This window comes from Streptopelia decaocto (assembly GCF_964273445.1).
Source record: "Streptopelia decaocto genome assembly, chromosome: 20".
In the NCBI taxonomy this organism is placed as follows: Eukaryota; Metazoa; Chordata; class Aves; order Columbiformes; family Columbidae; genus Streptopelia; species Streptopelia decaocto.
The window spans coordinates 1,774,543-1,795,011 of NC_138675.1; the positions used below are offsets into that span (position 1 = coordinate 1,774,543).

General features: G+C 46.3%; 1 protein-coding gene across 6 annotated transcripts in view; it reads left to right on the forward strand.

Moving 5' to 3' along the window:
* EIF4G3 (eukaryotic translation initiation factor 4 gamma 3) overlaps positions 1–20,469 on the forward strand; it is a 128,647-nt gene extending 108,178 nt beyond the window's left edge. For all 6 annotated transcript variants that reach the window (XM_082070107.1, XM_082070109.1, XM_082070108.1 and 3 more), the window contains 15 exons: positions 1,394–1,498; positions 3,107–3,239; positions 4,341–4,435; positions 5,869–5,962; positions 6,200–6,317; positions 7,226–7,449; positions 8,663–8,778; positions 10,669–10,841; positions 12,640–12,765; positions 13,581–13,662; positions 15,456–15,554; positions 16,411–16,557; positions 17,687–17,768; positions 19,065–19,211; positions 20,153–20,469. In XM_082070107.1, the coding sequence (XP_081926233.1) occupies positions 1,394–1,498; positions 3,107–3,239; positions 4,341–4,435; positions 5,869–5,962; positions 6,200–6,317; positions 7,226–7,449; positions 8,663–8,778; positions 10,669–10,841; positions 12,640–12,765; positions 13,581–13,662; positions 15,456–15,554; positions 16,411–16,557; positions 17,687–17,768; positions 19,065–19,211; positions 20,153–20,334 (1,923 nt within the window). In that variant the 3' untranslated portion in view covers positions 20,335–20,469. The remainder of the gene's footprint in view (positions 1–1,393; positions 1,499–3,106; positions 3,240–4,340; positions 4,436–5,868; positions 5,963–6,199; positions 6,318–7,225; positions 7,450–8,662; positions 8,779–10,668; positions 10,842–12,639; positions 12,766–13,580; positions 13,663–15,455; positions 15,555–16,410; positions 16,558–17,686; positions 17,769–19,064; positions 19,212–20,152) is intronic.

Here is a 20,469-nt window from a genome sequence, read left to right on the forward strand (position 1 = left end):
GGACGACCCGTTTCTCCATCGCAAAAGCCAAGCTGGGGATGAAAAAGCATTCGGGGGTTTGCCAGAAATCAGTCGGACTCAGCTCTGGAAACAAACGGCGCTAATTGTTTTCAGCTGCGCGGGGAGGGAGTTCCCTCGCAGCACTGGGTCGCAGGGATCACAGTGGATCAATCCTCATCCTTACAGGGAAAACTCTTTCCAAACCGTTTTGTGGTGTGTTGACCAAAACAGCCCAGTTTACCACTAATCCGCCAGGCTAAATACACTGTTAACGCAGTTAACACCGCGTTGTCGGTGCAGGTTTGGAAGTGCCAGTGGCAGGGATTACATTTCTCCACGTGCTTTGGGAGGAAAGCAGGGTCTGAGTGCTGAGCAGTAGCCGAGGTCGCGCTGGCCGAGGCTGGGATGCCGGTTTGGCCTTTGCGAACACAGAAATGCTGGAGAAGCCCAGGGGTTGGTGCGCTGGCCGGTGCCGCGGCCTTGAGCCGTGCGGCGTGTCCACACGTCACGTTACCCCCTGGGAGAAGCTGCCTGTGTCCCGTCTTTGCGATCTTTATTTCTATCAAGATTCAGTGAGAATCCTTTTACTTATTTTCTTTTAACGGGGGTTGATGTTTTATTATGTGTTTTTATTGAAGTGTTAGTGATCGTTACAATTAAAGCTTCTGGACAACGTCCATTTCAAATATTTTCTCTGTCATTCCTGACTTTGGAAACAATTGCTGTCGGCGCTGAAACTTTCCAAGGCAAGGCCAGCACCACATTTTCACAGGGTTTTCCTTGTTTGTCTAAGGGTTTAGCTGGTTTTCAGTGAAGGGAGTGGGAAACATGTTATACAACTGCCCTGAAACATTTTGTTTCAAACAACCAGAGCCCCCATTTTGAAGAAAAAAGGCGAATCAAATTTAGACCTACTGGAGGCTTCTCTAATTACACTGTTTAATGTCTTAGTGCAAACCGATTTGGATTCCATCACATCACAACTTTCTGGATAAAAAGGAGCTTGTGGGATTTCAGTCCACGGCTGAGCCTGTTAAACAGCTCTTGCCTGACCCCACCTGAGACAGTTTGGGGAAATAAAGCATCAAAATGAAGTTTGCAGGGTTAGTTTGGTGCCCGTTGAGTTTCCCGAGCCGGTTCTTCTCAGGCTGAGGGGAGCGCACATGCCGATATGAAAAGGAGGAGCTCAGAGGTAGAACAGGACTCCCCTTGTCGATGGCAGTTGGCCAGTAGATCAGTTTAGCTGTACCATAGTTAAAAAATGCATTAATCTATGTATTTTTTAATGGATGGCAGTTTTTGTTCTGTACATACAGAGGGGCTGAGTCCCCACCTGAGGGAGTATTTTCATTTTCTTCCGAGACACGCTGGTGATAATGTTTCTCTTGTATAGCCTCGCATGGACCAGTATTTTAATCAGATGGAGAAGATTGTGAAAGAGAGGAAAACGTCTTCAAGGATTCGGTTCATGCTTCAGGATGTAATAGACCTAAGGCTGGTAGGTACCGACTCATGTGAGTAAAGGAGCGTGTGCCCTCTCGTGTCCGGGCTGGAAGAGCTCTCATGTCAGAGTGGAGATTTACAGTATTGACAGCAGAAGTGGGGAGATCTGTGCCCTTTGTCTCCCAAAATCTGGCTGTTTAAAGACGAGAAATCTCTCTGTTTTGCCTTAATGAAGGCCAGGGTGGGTAGACAAACTGCTTTATGCTGGACGTGTGTCCACACTGGCTTTTGGTGCCGCTGGTCCAGCCCCATTGCAGCAGACACAGCTGAGCAATTTCCAGAGGAGGTTTGGGGTATTTCCCCTGTTCTGTCTCTGTCAGTCGTGCTGCTCGGCTCTTTTCATTTCCATGCGCTTCAGGTGTGTTTCACTTGTGTTAACAGGACCAAAGTGCTCTGAGGTTTGTACCCCGCGAGTCTGGGGACCAGTTAGCGCGGCTGTAAGACCTGGGAGGGCTCTTGTCCATGGCAGTGGGGATCTCATCGAAAGGTGGTGCTTTTTCAGCCTGGATTGCTGCACACCCAGTTGTTCACTGGCCATATCGTGCAGAGAAAAGCAAATGGAGCTTGTGCTCGATCAGAACACGACAGTGGTGGGTCCACACTGAGCTCCCAAAACAACAAGTAGGAGATAAGCTGGTGCAGACAAGTGGACAGACAGTGCAGACCTGTCCCTCTTGTAATCAACTTTTGAACACAGTCAAGTCGTTAGACCCGTTTTCTCATACAGTGAAGGGTGTCTGTACACCACATGGTTAAAGATGTGAGTGCAACTCACTCCAGCCTTCCCAAACACCTGTGATTTCACCCCATAGACACTGACAGCAGCATGGCTTTAGCAGCGCTGGTCTCAAGACTGAAATTCTGAGCAGGTTTTACTCATAAAATAACTGTTTTGAAGCTGGTTTGGGGTTTTGTGGAGGCTGAAGTCACCGTTTTGACTGCGGGGTACACAAAGATATTGCTCTGAAAGTTGTAATAAGGTTGTAGCAGAATCAAGAGGCAGTCTGGTTATTCTGGGGATAGATGGATCTGTGCAGTGTGTGGTTGAATAGACACATCAAGCAGTGGAAGTGTTTTGTGGGGAGACGGCTCCACCTCTCTCTGCAGGATTCCTGTCCCAGCCATCACAATCCCTGGAGCGGCAAAGCACCATCTCCAGATAAAATGCAGTCACTTCTTGCTTCTTTATTTTCAGGGTTTTGGTTTTTAACTCAAACTTGGAGGAAAAGCTGCAGTGAACAGTGTTGGTAATAAACAGAGAGTGACAGCAGCTTCCTTCTGCTCCATCTCTTTCCTCTGAACCTGGAAAGACTGGAAAGCTGGGCATGTGCAGGATGCCAGGGGTTAAAATGTTGTTAATTCAGTCGCCCTCTCCAGAAGCTCTTCACCGCAGCCTCCGTTCTCCACCAAGACACCCAGCACAGTCTATATACCAGAGTATATGGCTCTTTGCAGCACCAAATCTTCCCCAGTGCCTTGGGGAGCTGCCCCTCGAACAGATTATCAGGGAGGGAGGAGGAGGCCTTGTTTGCAGTGTTCAAAATACCCCGTTTACAGCACTTTGCTGGAAATATCTCTGAGCTCGTGTTTCCTTCTCTCCTAGTGCAACTGGGTGTCCCGGAGAGCAGACCAGGGCCCGAAGACCATCGAGCAGATTCATAAAGAAGCCAAGATTGAAGAGCAAGAAGAACAGAGGAAGGTCCAACAACTAATGACCAAAGAGAAGAGGAGACCAGGTAAAGTAAAAGCCACTTTGGCTGCTCGTTTCACTCATTTCACATCCGGTGGCCATAGTCAGAATCCCAGATAAGAGAAAAATGTTGGTTATTTCATAAGTGTAATGAGCAAAGGGAATTGGGGGCTGGTTATGGCTGAGGCTGCAGGAGGAACAGACTTGCTGTGGGTTCACTGTGAGTGTTTTTCAGGGGCAAATCCCTTGGGTAAAAATAAACAATTGCAAACCAATAGTGCTTAAGTTTTGCATTCATGCAAACCGTATTTGATTGTGCGACAGGCTGCCAGAAATCTGTTACAACAAGTTACTGTGCACAAGTCAGATGTGCCATCCATTCTTGTGTGCAGCAGCATCTAATTTCAAGAGAATAGTGTCTAATTTCAAGAGTAACCATGTTGTCTTTAGCTGTTAAAGTTGTGAGGTGTTAACTCAGCATGAGATAGAGTCTTGGAATTACATTAAATTGCTGCCAGGCCTTGAGGGTGGCACTACCTGAAGGTGGATTTGGAATGACTGGGGCAGAGCGGGACAAGGAGAAAAGTCATCTTTGGGATTCTTAAATACTGAGATTGTCAAATAAAGGTGCTGTGAAAACAGGGCATAAGGAAAATACATGTAAATTTGCTTTAATTATCTGAAAAGTGGCATCAGGAGAGAGTAAGGAACTTGTGATTGCTTGAATGGTTTTGTCTAGACTAGTCCAGCGCTGCTGAAATCTGCACAACAAGCGGGGCTTTGGGTTGGCAAAGGCTCGTCCTCCGCTCCTTTTGTGAGCTGGTGACCGCACAGGACGTGCAGCCGGAACCAGGCGCAAGGACACGCACTGAGAAATCGAACTGGGAAGAATCGCTGCCAAAACCAGCCCTTGAAAACAGTGAGATCTTTAATGGCAAGGCTATTTTGTAATAAGAAAGGCAAGCTAGTTATGTCGTTTGAGGCTGAAGAAATACTCCAAAAGCCGTGATTTCTGCACAGGATTGTGCTGAGGTTCAGCAGAAACGTGCCGTCGTCTTTTCCCCCTCCTGTTGAGCTTGGAGAGGGTCGCCCGCGTTCTCCGGGGGTGCTGCGGGGGTGAGCTGAGGGTTGTTTTGTCGCCTGGCAGGTGTCCAGCGGGTCGATGAAGGCGGTTGGAACACTGTGCAGGGGGCAAAGAACAGCCGAGTGCTGGACCCCACCAAGTTCCTTAAAATCACCAAGGTAGGTGCCAGCACGAGCCTCGTTCGGAGCAACAAAAATGCCGAGGTCTTACCTTATCGTATCTGTCTGCCTAGGAAAGACTGTTAGGATGTTTACAAGTCCACACTTGCTTTTTGGGATATTTCAGATGCCCAGAATTAGTACTGGGCATGAATAAAGCACGAAAGAAGACGCCGTTGTCTTCTGAATGTTCCTGTTTCGCTTGTTCTAAGGGAAATAGTGTCTTTTTCCTAAGTTGGAAAATCCGCGTTCTATTAAATGATGAAAAGAGGATGCGAGCCGGGTCATTGTGGTGACGCTGTTACGGGAGGCGTCTACAACATCCCATAGAAATCCTTTGCTGCCTCAAGTTCTCAAGGCCCTTTTCTGATGCGGCTTTTTAGCAGAACGAGGATGCCAGTTTCAGTTTGAAAACAAAATGTTCCTGACGTCTCAGATGCAGCATCCTGAGCATCTTCCTATTATTTTACCATTAAAGTGGGGATTTGGGGGCATTTATTTCAGGCTGCAGGTTAGGCAAGCTTAGAGTTTTTGCCTTTGTTTCGTGATTTTCAGGACAGCTTTGGGATTTCTCACCAAGAACTGCATTTTTCGCATAAATCACGGTATTTTCTAGATGTTCCCTTGTCCCAGTTAATGTCACTCTCCTCGAATTTCACTCTCGATGCCTGAATGCTCGGGGAGCTGTAAAGCAGAACCTGGACACACTGTAGCCCTTCTGCAGATCAAGCTCAGTTTGTTCCTTGTGAAAGTCATAAAACAGACTCTAAAACGTAATTAGTGGGAGGGATTGAGCCTGCTTTTGTCTGGGCTTACGGTGCATCTGGGAATAGTCCTTCTGTGACTTTAGTACAAGCATGGCACAAATGGAACCAGCTCCACAACAGCTGCGTTGTTGGGAGGAGAGAGGAGCTTGTACAAAGACACCTGTGGGGTCACAATCTCCATGTCAATAGATTCACCTACCGAGCAGTGTAAAATCCATGTTCTTGTCAGACACCACTTTTTTCCCCCCAAGTTCTGCAACCTATTGTTCTTCGCCCTCTGAATTTTGTTTGTTACTGTGCAGATTCCCCCTAAAGCCACGACTGGAAGGTGAGTGGGCAGCAGAACCGTTCACTCATCACAAACAAACTGAACAGCTCTCAAGTGCTGATATGTATTGGGCTTTTTCCTCCTTCGTGAGCTTCAGGGTTCCCAATAAACAGAAGCTCCTGGTCACTGGGAATGTCTTTCCCTGACACTTCGGAAGAGGCTGTTTGTGATGCCCCTTGTTTGCATCCTCTGTCTTTGCCTAGGGTTTGGTCTCCCCAAAATGTGTTAAAGCGTATCTTGGTATTCACAAGATGGGGATTGTTGCCAAAAAATACCCCATTTCTTATTAAGATGTACAGTTTGCCCTTGTTAATGGTATTTCTTGATGTGTTTTACAGCCCACGATAGATGAGAAGATTCAGCTTGTGCCTAAAGCCCAGCTGGGCAGCTGGGGGAAGGGCAGCAGCGGTGGAGCCAAGGCAAGCGAGATGGGTGAGTCAGGACGGTCCTCACCCTCCGCTTCGCTCCCAGTCGCCCTTGCCAAGCGCAGATTTGGGTGGGAACGCTCATTTGTGCAGGGCTAAAGTGCACCAGGACCAGCCCTTTCCCTTCGATTCTCTCCCCATCACTCCAAAAACCAGATATTGCTTCAATGATTTTGTGACGCGAAGGTGTTGGCGGCTACTGACCTTGTTGTCGCTCTCCTGTCTTGTCTTTCCGCTCTCCCAGACTCCTTACGACCAAGTGCCACTAGTTTGAACAGATTTTCTGCGCTGCAGCCTCCAGTCTCATCCGTTTCTGCCTCATCCGCATCCTCAGAGTTAGATTCGCGCAGGGCCTTAACTAGGTAAGTGTCAGTGACCGTGCCGTCTGTCCGTCCGCCTGTGTCCACACTTGCTGCTCTAGTTGCCAGCACACAAAGAAAGAATTTCATTGAGTTTCCACGAATAGCTGAGTCTTTTTCCCCACAATGTGCTTTGAGTTAACTTAAAACACGTGCATTTTTGATAATATCTTAGGAAAGACAGGTTGTATTCATCTTTAAAGCCGTTACGGGGAATATTTTAGTTTCCACTTTTCAGTCACGCTTTATGTAAGGATACATTTGCTAATAGTTCATAACAGGTGAAAAACGCTTTGGATAAAATGTTGAAATAAATAGGTGTGCAGGTTGGAATCGGTGGTGGATTCAGCCAGACTGTTCTCTTGTGTTTGTCCCTCTGATGTTTTCCCTCTTGTTTCTCTAAAATTCTGGCTTGCCTGGAGATTACTCCATTTTGGTATCGTTTTAGCTCATTAACACGGTAATTAATAGCACAGATCCTGGTCACCTCTTGCTGGCAGCCTTCACTATTTGGAAGCTATTTTTCAATAAAAGGATGAAAATACACTACTCATACCATTTCTCAGTAAAGCGAGGCCTTTACATTATAAAATTCACCGTTCTGCATATCAAACAGGTCCCGTAAGCACTTCTTTGCTTTTCCTTGTGTTCTCCAGGAAGCGTTGGCTCTGCCTGTCCACCCTGTGATTGTTTGTGTTTGTATATCTCCAAGACTTGCATTAATTTCAATTATATTCCCTGTAGCTACAGCTGTGAAGTCGAGACAAGAGCCCCATTTGGTTTGAGTTGTGATTCACTTTTTCCTGCTGTTCCCACAGAGTTTTATCCAGTATCTTTTCTAACAGCGCAGCATTGTGGGCAGGGGTCACTCGGACCGTTCTCTCTAAGCGCGTGTGTTTCTCGTTGCGCAGTCGCGGGAGCACGGGCAGGGAGAAGAACGACAAACCTCTCCCGCCGTCCCTGTCCCGTCCCAACACCTTCCTGCGGGGCAGCAGCAGCAAAGAGCTGCTGCTCGACAATCAGGCGCAGGAGGAGCAGCGGAGGGAGATGCTGGAGACGGTGAAGCAGTTAACGGGCGGTATGGAGATGGACAGGAACAGCACAGAGGCGGAGAGGAGCAAAGCCAAGGAATCTGGTAAGCGGCTCTTCCACGCTCGGGGAATCTTGCAGGGTTTGTGAAAAGGCGTAAGGGAAAAATCTACGGGAGCAAGTGACAGGTTTCGGCGCAGCGGTGTGAATATTTGGCCCGCAGTGATGCGTCGTCGAGCTGTGATCGTCCTCCCAGAGGTTTGTTACACAACTGCTTGATTCACACAGCCTTGGCATCTGCTGCTCCCATCAGTTCCACTTTAGGATTCATAGAATCATAAAATCGTTTTGGATGGAAAAGCCCCTCAAGATCAAGTCCAACCGTTCCCCACCCCTGTCCCTGCCCCATGTCCTGAGAACCTCATGTCCGTCTGTCCAGCCCTCCAGGGATGGTGACTCCAGCACTGCCCTGGGCAGCCTGTTCCAATGCCCCACAGCCCTTTGGGGAAGAAATTGTTCCAAGATCCAACCTCAGCCTCCCCTGGCGCAACTTGAGGCCGTTTCCTCTGCTCCTGGCGCTTGTTCCTTGGCGATATCAGCAAAACACCACTCCGTGGCCTTGTCTTGCCTGGTCATATTCTGTTGCTGCTGGTTTCTGGGCTCAAAGTCCCCAAAATCAGTGTCAGTTCTGCAGAAACACTTCTTCAGTGCCCAGTAAGGCTGTTTCTACCCTTGCCAAACAGTTCCCAGGGCATCACCTTGTCGGTGCTGCAGCTTTTAGCTCCCGGCAGCCTGAGCTGATTCGTTAGTCAGAAAGTATTGAGGACACTTCAAACGATTTCTCTGTGGACAGAACCTGTGCGATAAGCACAGTGTTTTGCTCTTTCCCTGGGAAATATCTAAAAACTGCTGCAGTGACGGACACCATGACACAGCACACGCTCGTCTCGAAGCTCTGGGGCTTTGTGAAGGGCTCCATGGGGATCAGGGTTTTGGGATGCGATCAGATTGCGTTGGGTCGCTGCCCGTCGCAGTCAGCACGTTGGAAATTTGCAGCCGCCTGTAACAGCTCCAAGTTTAATTACTGAGTGTTGACAGAGAGCTCTGAAGGTGCTGCAACCTGTGTCACTGCCAAGCGTTTCTACGAGGAGGTTGATTTACAGAAATATTCGGAGTTCATGCACGGGAAATGTAGCCAAGAGAGAAGTGAGCTGTGCCTGATGGTGGGACAGGAGCTTCCGTTTTCAGAACGTCATCTCTGAAAATGATGTTGATATTCCTTTTTGAAATGTGATTATTTTTTCTTCTATTTCTACCAGCCAAACCAGAAGCTCCCCCAGCTCCAGCCCAAGAAAAGCCTTCGCTATCAGAAGAGGAAATAGAGAGAAAATGCAAATCTATCATTGACGAGTTCTTGCATATTAACGATTTTAAGGTGAGCAAAAGGAAACCTCATTTAAGTCTTTCAGACCTTTCTGCGACGTTTCCTCTGTGGGAACAGAGTCTCTCTGAGCACCCAGCATTTGTAGGAGAGTTGTCTCCCCAAGTTGTTTTCTGCCCTGCTAGTAACAGGAAGATTAGTCCAGCTTGTGTTTTGGAAGTAGCAAAATGTGTGTATCTGTCATGAATCGCTGGGCAGCTCCAAAATAACAGCAATTTTGGAAGCAGGAAAATAAACAGAGGTTTTCACTCAGTTATCAAAGCATGTGCTGTTCTGATCTGGAGGCAGATAAAACAATACTAAATATTGAACAAACCATTCCGCAGTATTTGTAATAAACATCGAAAAATGACTGAGCAGCTGTCATCACTTCCTAGTTAATGGTGGAAGTTTTGTCTCCCCTGTAGATGGATTTTTAGCCTGTCCAGGGAGTTTGCAGAAAGTGTTACATTGGCTGAATTTATTTGCTGAAATAAAATTTACGAACCTGCCGGTGAGTTCCTGGTTCGGCACATTAAATGCAGTGTCGCTGCTTCTGCACTTCATTGTGCTTCCGATTGAAATCAGAAAGAGGAATATTCTTACAATGGATTGTTTTGGGTTCATAGGTATCAGGAGAGATGATTAAATCCTGCAGGAGTGGGGGCCGACGGGGCTGGTTAACTGAGGAGTCTCTCGTCCTTTTTAATTTTGGGTAGACTTGACAGTCTGACCTTGGGGGTCTGGGCCAAGGGGCTGCTTCAGTTCAAATACAATGACAATATTTAATGGCTGGATGGAAATGGAGTTGAATTGTGTTAAGCAAGTGCACATCTGCTTAAAAATATATATTAGATTGAGGCAGCTCGTTTGCATTAGGGTGTTATGGGATAATTGTAAGTTCTCAGCGCTCTTCAAACGCAGCGTGCAACAAAGTGTCTGGCTAATTCAGCTTAAACTGAGTGTTAATGTAGTATATAGCAGAGGAACAGCCCTGTTTCTCAGGATTTTAGCCTTCGGTATTTAACCTGACTGTAAATTAAACCTGCCGAGCTCTGTGCCGGTGACAGAGGGTCGACCGGTGATGTGTTCGTCCGTCTGTCCTGCAGACACCGGGGGACGGCTGGTGGAAAAGCTCAGACCGGAGCCCGCGGGCTCAGCCACCGGGCTTGTGGCCTGCACAAAAAACCATCCAGAACCTGCAGAAGCACATCTGGGGCTGCCAGGTGTTGATAACTGAAGGCATAACCTAAGAGAGAGAGGGAATATCTTTAGTCAGGCAGCCCGCTGAGATCCCTCAGGCTGAACCGAGGTCAGCAGAGGATCTTTGCTGATGACAGCAGAGATTTTTGAAGAGTGACATTGAGCGCTTCTCTGAAAGTCTCTTATTTAAGAGTGTTTTACTGGCTTAGGGTACAAAACATACATGCCAGAGAGTAGCAGCTTTGTGAAGAGGAAATGTTCCTCCCAGCTCCCCACCTATTTTCTGCCGCTTTATACGGTCTGGGTTTGTAATCAGGCATTTCAGTGCCAGATCAGATCAGCAATGAATCTAACCTGACGTCCTCTTTTCAACTTGGCTTGGTATTTGATGAAATAATAGGCATTTTGCTGGCATCCAGAAGACAATTTCTGTCCTTTCACCGAGCAGCCAAACTGTACCCTGGAGCGTGATTGTGTCTTTTAAACATTGTTGCCTGCCCGGTATAAATCCTCATTATTATTATTCAATTGCCATCTCAGTGGTGATTTGTGATGAGGTTCCGCAGTCTAGTTCAGCACCTTTGCCTGGCAGCTTCACTAAATTCTTGGTTTTTTGTTACAAAAAAGCGATGTTATAGTAGCAAATGTTTTTCTTGGTGAGTTTTCGGTTGGGGCGAGTGACGCTGTGTGTCGTTGGGACAGGAAGCGATGCAGTGCGTGGAGGAGCTGAGCGCCCAGAACCTGCTGCCGGTTTTCGTGCGGGTGGGAGTGGAGTCGACGCTGGAGAGGAGTCAGATCACCAGGGATCACATGGGCCAGTTGTTGCATCAGTTGGTGCAGGCGGGAAAGCTCAGCAAGCAGGATTTCTTCAAGGGGTTTGTATCCTATGCGTAGAAACAGACGCTTTTCTTATTCTGTTTTGGAGAGCAGTGATTTCCCACCTTGTTTTGGTGTCCTGCCTTCTCCACACGTCCATTTTGAAGGAGTGTTTTCACCTGGGTGTATTTATAAGCAATAGAATGATTGTAATGTATTTTTGAGTATTTCAACCTAAATATTTTCACATTTATATGAGTATTTATTTCTAAGCAAATACCTAGTTGTATATTTAAATGTGTGCGTGTTTAGATGTCTGTTTTGTGATGCATTTGTCAAGTTGCCTTTTGGCAAATCACTGAATATGATTAAAAGAAGAGGAAGAAATCAAAAATCTTCATGTGACGTGGGAGCCCTGGAGCCCAACGTCCCACGCGTCCGCAGAGCCGCAGCGAGAATGATCCCGTTTCTCAGCATAACTCGACTTTAAGGAGCGGACGTGTCCTCGAGGGGCTGAGGAGGAGAATTTAGAGCATCCCAGACTGTATTTGAATCGTGTCTCGTTGTGGTAGCGCTGACTGTTCTGGTGGTCTCCCTGCGCCTGTGTTTGGCAGTGATTTTCATTACAATGCGATCTGGTGGCTCACAGGAAAAATTGAGGCAGCGTGAGTTCAAAACCACGTGGAACAGCGGGAAAACAATATATATCCACAGGGAATACGCTAGTCTGTGTCCATGCAGTTGCCGATGGTCAAACCGACTCATTTGGAGTGATACGTTGTGATTAAAGCCATTCCAGGCTTTCAAGTGGTTGCGATGCCAAATAAGTAGAATTTTGATGAACTAGTGGGACGTGTGGGCTGAACGTGGCATAAGCAAAGTGAAGCGACTCCTGAAGATGATGAAAGGGCAAGTGGTGCTTAGCAAGCACAGGAGGACACCGAAACCACAGTGCTGATTCACACACAACAGGTTACCGTATAATTCGGGGCTAGGGGATGAGTACTGGTCACAGCGCCAGTCTGGAGATGCACAACAGGAAAGCAAAACACAGGGGCAAACCTGAGCTGAATGAGGAGCAGAGGACGAGAAGAACAACACAGAGGTGGTTCCTGGTTTTGAAACACGAAAGAAAAATGTGACTTTAATCACTAAACTGGACCCCAGAATTGTCAAGGTTTTCAGGGAGAATGGCTCATGATGAAGATTGGCAGGAGAACCAGAAAAATGATCATCTTGTACCAGCCACAGCAAGCAAAGGCACCTACAAGGGTTTTGTCAGAAAGAAGAGTTTTGAGTCATTCTGGAACCTGTATCCAGAGTTGGGGAGCGATTTTTGTGCTTCATCCTGCTGTGTTTTCTGTCCTGGATGGTGCGCTGAACATTTTTCTTGCATCGTTTTACACTTTACAGACATTTTGCTGCTTCCCTTACACTTGGATTTTTGTTACTACTCATCCCCCTTCAGTAGACGTTTGGTTGTTTTTAAGAAGGCTCTATTTATTGGATGTTTTGTATTTATAGCCAAAAATGCTGGTTTTACTTTTACATGGTTTACTAGTTGTCTCTGGGATGTAAGAATTGTTGTAAATGGAGCTTTCCTGGATGCACCTGCTGGTTTTATGGAAGGCGATGCCTTTTCCACACCCTCTCCATGTTACCGCGTAGAGAAATCACTCTGGGCAGTTTTGAAGCTCTGAAAACATAGGATGGAAATAGCTTTTTTCGTTACCTTTGGGATTCTCTCCCTTTCCTCTCTTCCGTAACCAAAGATTTTTATAGTGCAGATTAGCTCAAATTAAAGCCTGAAATGAAATTCTATTTGATGCTTGACATCTTTCTTTCCTTTTTCTCAAGTTTTTCAGATACCTTGGAGATGGCGGACGACATGGCCATAGATATACCCCATATTTGGTTGTACCTGGCTGAGTTGGTGACCCCCATGTTAAAAGAAGGAGGAATCTCTATGAGAGAACTTATACAGTAAGCAATGCTGTGTTTTTCAGCGTCGGTCGAGCTGAGCTGTGCGCCTGGCTGTGCTATAGGATTTTCACAGCATGGTTCCCATGAGTAGATAAGAAACTGATAGTATTAGAGGCTCAGCTTCTCTAGAAGCTGCTAAAACACTCGCTGCCCATCATTCGGGACTTGCACTGGCCCAAAAGCTGTGGTGGGACGGGAGCTTGGGCTCTGTAGTCGCCACTCAGGGGCAAAAGTTTTATCTGTGAATTGATTTCAATCCTGTTTGTATGAGCTGAGCTGAAAAATACACCAGTGTAGTAAGGCTGGAGTCATTTGAGAGCACGGTGAGGCTCTGAGAATTGGATTTGAAGAGAGCAAAGTGTTGCGCAGGAATCTGCGTATCTCAGGGAAGAGCTGCCAGCTGGGATTGCCTGAAACGTGGGGTCAAAACCTGGAAACTGCATCCAGAGTCTCTGTGTTTTCTACATGTCCTTATGGATTTGGGGATTAACTAGAGGCCAAGTGGTTAATTCAGCCTTTTTCCCAAAAAGGGTCGTGCTGCCTGAATGCAGCATCCCACAAAAACGAGTGGGTTTGATGTTCCATAAAAATAATTTGCCCTGTCGTGGCAAGTGCGCTGCATCACGAGTGCGTTTTATCAGCAGCGCGAGCTGGATCAAACCCTTTGTCACCAGCAGAAATTAAAGCAGATTTCCTGCCTCAGGTCACTACCCCTTGCCTTGCACTCAGACTTGCAGCACTGGTTTATGAAGATGAAACCATCTTCAGACAATTCCAATGATAAGGATAAAATATCTGGTTTTCTTTCATTCTAGAGAATTTAGCAAACCTTTGCTTCCTGTGGGAAGAGCCGGCGTCTTGCTTGCTGAAATCTTGCACCTTCTATGCAAACAAATGGTAAGTGTAGCGCTCGTAAATGCAGCCAGGAAGTGCTTATGCATAAAACCTACACATTTCCCACAAAAAGATATTTAGGGATGGGTCAGCCACTCCAGATAACCCAGGAATAACGCAGGAAACCTGCCTCTTCATCCCCACTTTCAAACCAAACCTTATGAGGTTCCAAAAAGTTTAACTCTTTTTTTTCTCGTCGCTTTTCCCTTTTGCAGGTACCTTTGCACTTGGCTTCTTCCAGAAGCTAGGGTGCGGAAATACCGCAAGAGGGACATTCTCAAGGGATTTCTGGGCTGACCAGAAGCAGCAAGTGCCGGGAATGTTGCGCGAGAGCCGTTCTTGCGGGACGGAGAGGTTCTGCGGGTTCGGATAAGCTGCAGATGCCTCTAGACTTCTGGGTGCTTATCCAAACGGAACCTGCCAACTCCTAAAATTCACCCAGCACTAGGGGTAGTGACACCTTTTCACCCTGTGACTTCTAGAGCTCTCTTACACATTTCACAGTTGTGTGTCCAAACAGTTTGGTGGTTTCCCTGTAACTCCGCCTCCATTTTTGTCCTTTTTTTTTTTAAGCCAGCTGAGTACTGCACTTTGGATAGTGTCTATTTGAAACCCTGTAAAATCCCTCACTTGCCCTTTTATTTTCTTTTTTTTTAAGCATGCATTCAAATAAGGTTGATTGTTCCAGGAGCATTTAGTCTAGCAGTGCAAATAGTGACCTTTTCGTTTATGTATTTTAGTTCGATGCTTGTTTGGATAGTCGACTCCCATTTATTTTTCTCTGTCCTGTGAAACGAAAGCTGCTGTGCTCTGGGGCTTGAAGCACAAGGTTTAGCTTTCGGTTTCTAATTCGATCTCATCCAGGCCCATGCTTGGACTCGGGTATTTCAGTGTAATATCAGTCACCTAATTTGGATCCTGATGAACTGTAGCAGGAACTAAGCACAATTAGCTCCTAACAATCTGCATGGTAAGCTGGAAATTATCATCTGCTTTGTAAAATGACAATCGGGCTGCTTTTCTCGGCGCTTACCGTAGGCTACGCAGTCATCTCCATTGCACAGGTGCTGTAAGATTGAATTTCTGGCAAAGCATTTGGTGAAAAGAGCTGGTTGTTATCAGTATTTTTATTCTTGTAAGAATTATTGCGTATGTGGCACCTCAGGCAGGATACCAAACGGTCAGTGTGACATCAGAGGATGCGGGAGGTCGAACTGTGTGTGCTGCAAAGGAGCTTTTCTCAATGGTTGCAATAAATTGTAGGAATTGAGAAGTCAACTTGGTATTATGGACCTGAATTTAAGGCTTGATCTCTGCACAGAAAGCAGCCACGTAAATAGTTATTTTCTGAAAGTAGCTAGTGAAAATTAACATCAAGGCAGGGGGAGAATGAGTCACGGAGGAAGTTAATGATAGTCAGGAGAAGAATCTAAGTCACCTTACTGCCAATTCTGTGTCACGGCCGTGGGCAACTGTGTCTTGTTCAGATGTGTCACTTTTCATAGGGAATCTCTGGCTGCAGTCGTTGCAAACCCCACATTTCACGTTATGCCTTGTTTCCGACCCATCACTGTGGCATTTAACCACTTGACAAGACGTATCTACCTGTGGCAGGATCGCGTCCATGATTTCTCTTGCACGGGGTTTCCAGACGTTCTCACTTCCTTGCTAGGCATCTTGTTGGGTGGCTGAACGGTTCTTGATTTCTCCTGACACAGCTGCACCACTCCGGCTTGCGTAAGCTCCCCCGGTTGTCTCTCAGGTCTTCAAAATGAATACATTTTTTTGTGTTTTAGAGCCATAAGAAAGTGGGAGCCTTATGGAGGGAGTCTGGCCTCAGTTGGAAGGACTACTTACCCGAAGGGGAGGATGTACATACCTTTCTCACGGAACAAGTGAGTTCAGAGCAAGCATCTGCTTTATGAATTATTTCGATACACTGGTTTTTTCCCCCGTGTCCTGTTTGTTCATCCTCTTCCATCGTGTTCTTATGCATAGTTGATAGGGGATGTAGGGTGAAGTGTCTCCCTCACCAAGCTGGAGTTAGATTATTTCCTTTCTGCAATGCCAGGACTGGCTTGTCCCCTCCAGGAGATCCGTTTCTCCAGCTGGGAGGAGTGAACTCAGGAGCAGAATAAATTGTAGCAGTTATTCCCTCATCCCACCTTGTGTTATGATCCCGGCAAGTTTCAGAACCAAGAGGAGCCAGGACTGATGGAGGACACTTTGCAGCAGAAGCCGGAGCTCTCGCTTTAGAGCCCCAAGTGATCTACTACCCGGTTTTATTATTTATTAATAGCACATAGGAAGTGCTGCGCTGCAGGAAATCAAATGGATTACTGAGGCCTGGGGCTTGGCAAGGGGGCTGTAGATCCTCTGTCACATTTTGCAATGAATCAGGGCGTTAGCCACAATTTTTGTGAGCGAATGCCAGCTCTGGTAATTGCATTCCAGCTCCCCATCGTTTCAGTTGAGCAACACGCGCTTTATTTTGTGTGTGCTTGTATTGTGTGGGGCTGGAGTTGCTCTGGGATGCCTGGTTGTCTTTGCTGGATAATGGAGTTCCCCTGTGTTTGTAAAATGCTGTATAATCTTTGAAACAGAAAACGTATATAAATCATTGTAATGATAACTTAGCAGCTGAAAGGTGCCAGAAAGCAGAACGAAGTGTAGTTTGCCCCCTCAGTTTGGTGTAATTCAGCTTAGGAAGGTATTTTTAACTCATTCTCATCATTGCTTCTGATGTTGCAGAAGTTGGACTTCACAGAATCCGACTGTTCCAGTTCCTCAGAAGCACTTTCAGAGAAAGAACTCTCTGCGGAAGAGCTGAACAAGCAGCTGGAAAAACTCATTGTTGAGGACAAGGCGAATGATGAACAAATCTTTGACTGGGTAGAGGTACAAAGACTATTTTCACCCTCCCTGCACACAGTTCGTTAACTGCTTTTGTCAATATTTTCCCATCTAAAGGAGCATTTCTGCAGGCTCCTCCTTAGGCATAGGATAAGAACGTTAGGTTTGTGCAATCAACACTTCCAAATAATTAAAACCTATATGTAATTAGTTATTCCATAGTAAGCTTTAGGAAGAAAGAATTTTAGCGATGTTAACATGCAAATGTGTAACTGCCTGTTAAATATTGTAGAATTTTGACTCTGAAAACACTGCTTCTGGTTGCTTACTGCATTTTAGAGAGTACACCGCTACGTTCTTTCTTCGCAAAATACGAGATACAAGCTTCTCATGGCTTTTTGCAACATGACTTACCAAGTTCCCCCCTGCCATGCTGCAAAAACATCCTGGGCAGTCACCGAGGGCAGGTGCATCTTTCCCAGTGCATTAACTAAGAGAAAGCAAAGAAAGAGACAAAAAATAAGCCCTGTCAACTCTCTGATCTTTTGCCTCCTCTCCTTGTTGCATCCTTTAAGCGAGATTTTAAATCTAGCATCTGAAATGATCCTCAACCCGATTCATGTAGATCCGTGCTTACAGCTAAATCTTGGTCAACTTCAATTCAGTTATTTCTGTTGCTACACCAGCATGTCAGAAATGTCATTTTTCTGGTGCCATTAGAGAAGTTGAGAGCGGAATAAAAATCTGGGGACACCCACAGGCTCTTTGTAGCCTTGGACAAGTTACACAGCCATTCTCCAGATTTCTTCTACAAAGCAAACCAAACTCTGCCCGAGGAGCATGCCGTCAAAAAAAGCCTAAAACTTTTAGAAAATGCAGATGGGCATTGTAAAAGCCAAGCCGCGCTGGTTTGGTTTGTTTCTAGAGACAAACTACTAGTTGTGTGAGTAGTTAAATGTCGATCGCATGAGGGCTTTCGTTGCACGTTGACGTACCTGAGCTGTTTGAAGAAGGGAATGGGACAGCTGAGCTTTTGCAGAGGGGAGAACTGGATTTCTGCTGCAGCAGCTTCTGCTGAACTCGAACTCGCTGCCAAACGCAGCTGTGGATTTTGGAAGCGGTTGCTCTCCGGCAGCGGCGTGTTGTTAACTGGTCCATTTACTCTTGATTTCAGGCTAATCTAGATGAAAGCCAGATGAGTTCACCGACATTCCTTAGAGCTTTAATGACAGCGGTTTGTAAAGCAGCTATTATAGGTGAGTAGCTCACAATGTAAACACCACACCAACCAAACGTGCGAGGAGTTATATGTTTCAGGTTTATGTCACTTTTTCCTCCCCTGAGGCTGTTTTTTTATCATACACTAAGACTTTTGCTCCGCGCTTTGCTGGTTATGGTGTTCTCGAGGTGCTGGCGTGTCCCAGTGACCTTACGTGAACAGGCATTTCAGGCTCTGAGTAGTGCCAGATTGTTCATTGATTTTTCTAGTGAAGGTGGAACTGTGCTATATACATTATTAAGATAATTAGTATTTCCACTCCTGTGGCGGCAAGTCCATGTGGGCGCTCTACCATCGCAGATTGCCACGTGCGAGTTGGAAGCGTGGGTTGCGAAGAGAAGCCAGCCTGCAGCTCTGGCTTTTTAATAGTGTTGGACAGGCGATTTCTGTGGATGAGTCGAATGTGGGGCAGTCGGCTGGAAATGGAGGAGAGGGTGGGTTCCCAAGTCAGACGTCTGAGCCTCAGGCCCTCGGGGGCGCTTGAATAAAAGCGCTGAAGCCAGAAACATCTGGTCAGTTCATTTTGTTTTCTTTAACTTTACTGTCCGCATCTGGCGAGGCAAAAAACTTGCGCTTGTGAAAGCACCCGGTTCTGCTCTCAGCTGTAAGAGTCACGCTTGGTGGAGAGACTGGTCTGAATTTAACTCGTTGGGAGGGGACACACAGCCCAGCTCTTTCCAGAACAGAACCCTTCTGATGCCACCTAGTGTTAGTGGCGAAATGACACAGGATTTGATGACAAATGTTTATGGGTTCCCTGGTGTGTATCAGGAGCATCTTCTCGTTTATGTTTTGACCTTGAGGGTTTTTTTTTTTCTTTTTGTTTTCAAAATATCACTTAATTGTGTTGCACGATCTACTTAAAAGCTCCTGAATAATTTATCTGTGTTGCTGATGGACTTCTAATGTGTATTTTTATATATTCCTGATTCCCTGTGTCACGTGCAGCCTATGATTCTGCCTTAGTATTTTCAGAAAAAATATATATACTTTTCTAAAAACCTATATAACCTATAAAACCTATATAACCACAGTTTTAGCCCTAGCCATTGTACATGCTTTCAATATCCAGTTGTCTGTGGAAACACAACAATTTGCACAGTAAGTTTGTGATTCCTTTGCATGTGTCCCTGCAGGTGCTGGTTGGCTTGGGGGGACTGGAGGGTTCAAGAGTTCCAGAAAAAGCTGTTGATTAGAAAAACTTCTTTTTATTTAATATCTGCCCTTGCTGCTGTCTGGCCAAGCTGACCCTGTTTTCTTCTCTCCCCCTCAGCGGACTCTTCCAGCTTCCGTGTGGACACTGCTGTTATCAAACAGAGAGTGCCGATCTTACTCAAGTACCTAGACTCAGACACAGAGAAGGAACTACAAGCACTTTATGCACTACAAGCATCAATAGTAAAACTTGATCAACCTCCTAGTAAGTGTTTGCTCTGTGCTGGGGGTTTGAACTCTGACAGTGTGAGGAGAGGTTGGTTCTGTGAGAGGGAAATCTAGCAATAGGGTGTGGAGGACGATGTGCTGTTCCTGGCAGTGGAAACAAAATTTTACCTTGTTATGTAGCAGATGAGAGGGGCCAGCGTTGAGTGGTTTCTGTTTGTCCAGATTCGGGCTTTCAGAGCAGCACAGGTCCCCGAATGCTTGGCCAGAGGCCGGCTCTTCTCTTGGTTGCTTCTATAAGCAGCCATGCAGGAGGAAGGACAAACCTCTGTTGATACAAAGAAAAAATAGCAGTAAAAAATGATCTGTTGAGTGTACAGTACCTGGACATATGAGTGTTGTAATTGCATTGCTGCACCACCCATGTCGGTGGACTTGGAGGGAATAAAATGGACAACTGATGAGTTCTCCCAGAGCCACTGCAGAAAATTTGTTGGAAGAGAGGTGGGGGGTTGCCAAAGAAGCAGAGATACCCAGGGAGGCTGCAGCACCAAATCAAAGAGTGCCCAAAACCACCCAACATGATCGTCCTTGGCTTTAAGGCACTAGTTATTCATCATCCCTCCTGCTGAGCCCTGAAAAATGAGGCGTTGGAAGAGCCAGGCTGCAGGTTGTGCGGTCTGGTGAGGGCAGGCCGGGCTGCTCTGGGTTCTTGTCTCTAGATAATACGTTCCCACGGCCGCTTTCCCTTTTCTGTGGAGCACGTGTTGTCCGACAGCATCAGCGGGGCCCGTTTTCCCTCTCGGCTGCGTGTAACCAGCCAGGAAGCAATAACTCAGTAACAGACCTTCCTTTTGCTTGTATCTGCTTCTCGTGCTTTAAAGGTCACGTTAATCCCCTTATCCGTAACCGCGTCTTTGTCCGCCGGCTTAAACCGCGCAGCGCTAACAGCTGTTCTCTCCCGTTGGTCCATTATCGCAGATTTGTTGCGGATGTTTTTCGATTGCCTGTATGATGAGGAGGTAATATCGGAGGATGCCTTCTACAAGTGGGAAAGCAGCAAGGACCCAGCGGAGCAGAACGGGAAAGGAGTAGCGCTCAAATCCGTCACAGCGTTCTTCACGTGGCTACGGGAGGCCGAAGAGGAATCGGAGGATAATTAAAACTTAAAAAATACAGAGAAAACAGAAAAAAAAAAAACAAAAAAAAAAAAAAAAAAGAGAAAAAAAAAGAAACAGTTTAAGTATTTTTTTAAAGAGTTTCACGTCTTCGCCAATCACAGTGCAGCAAGGCCAATT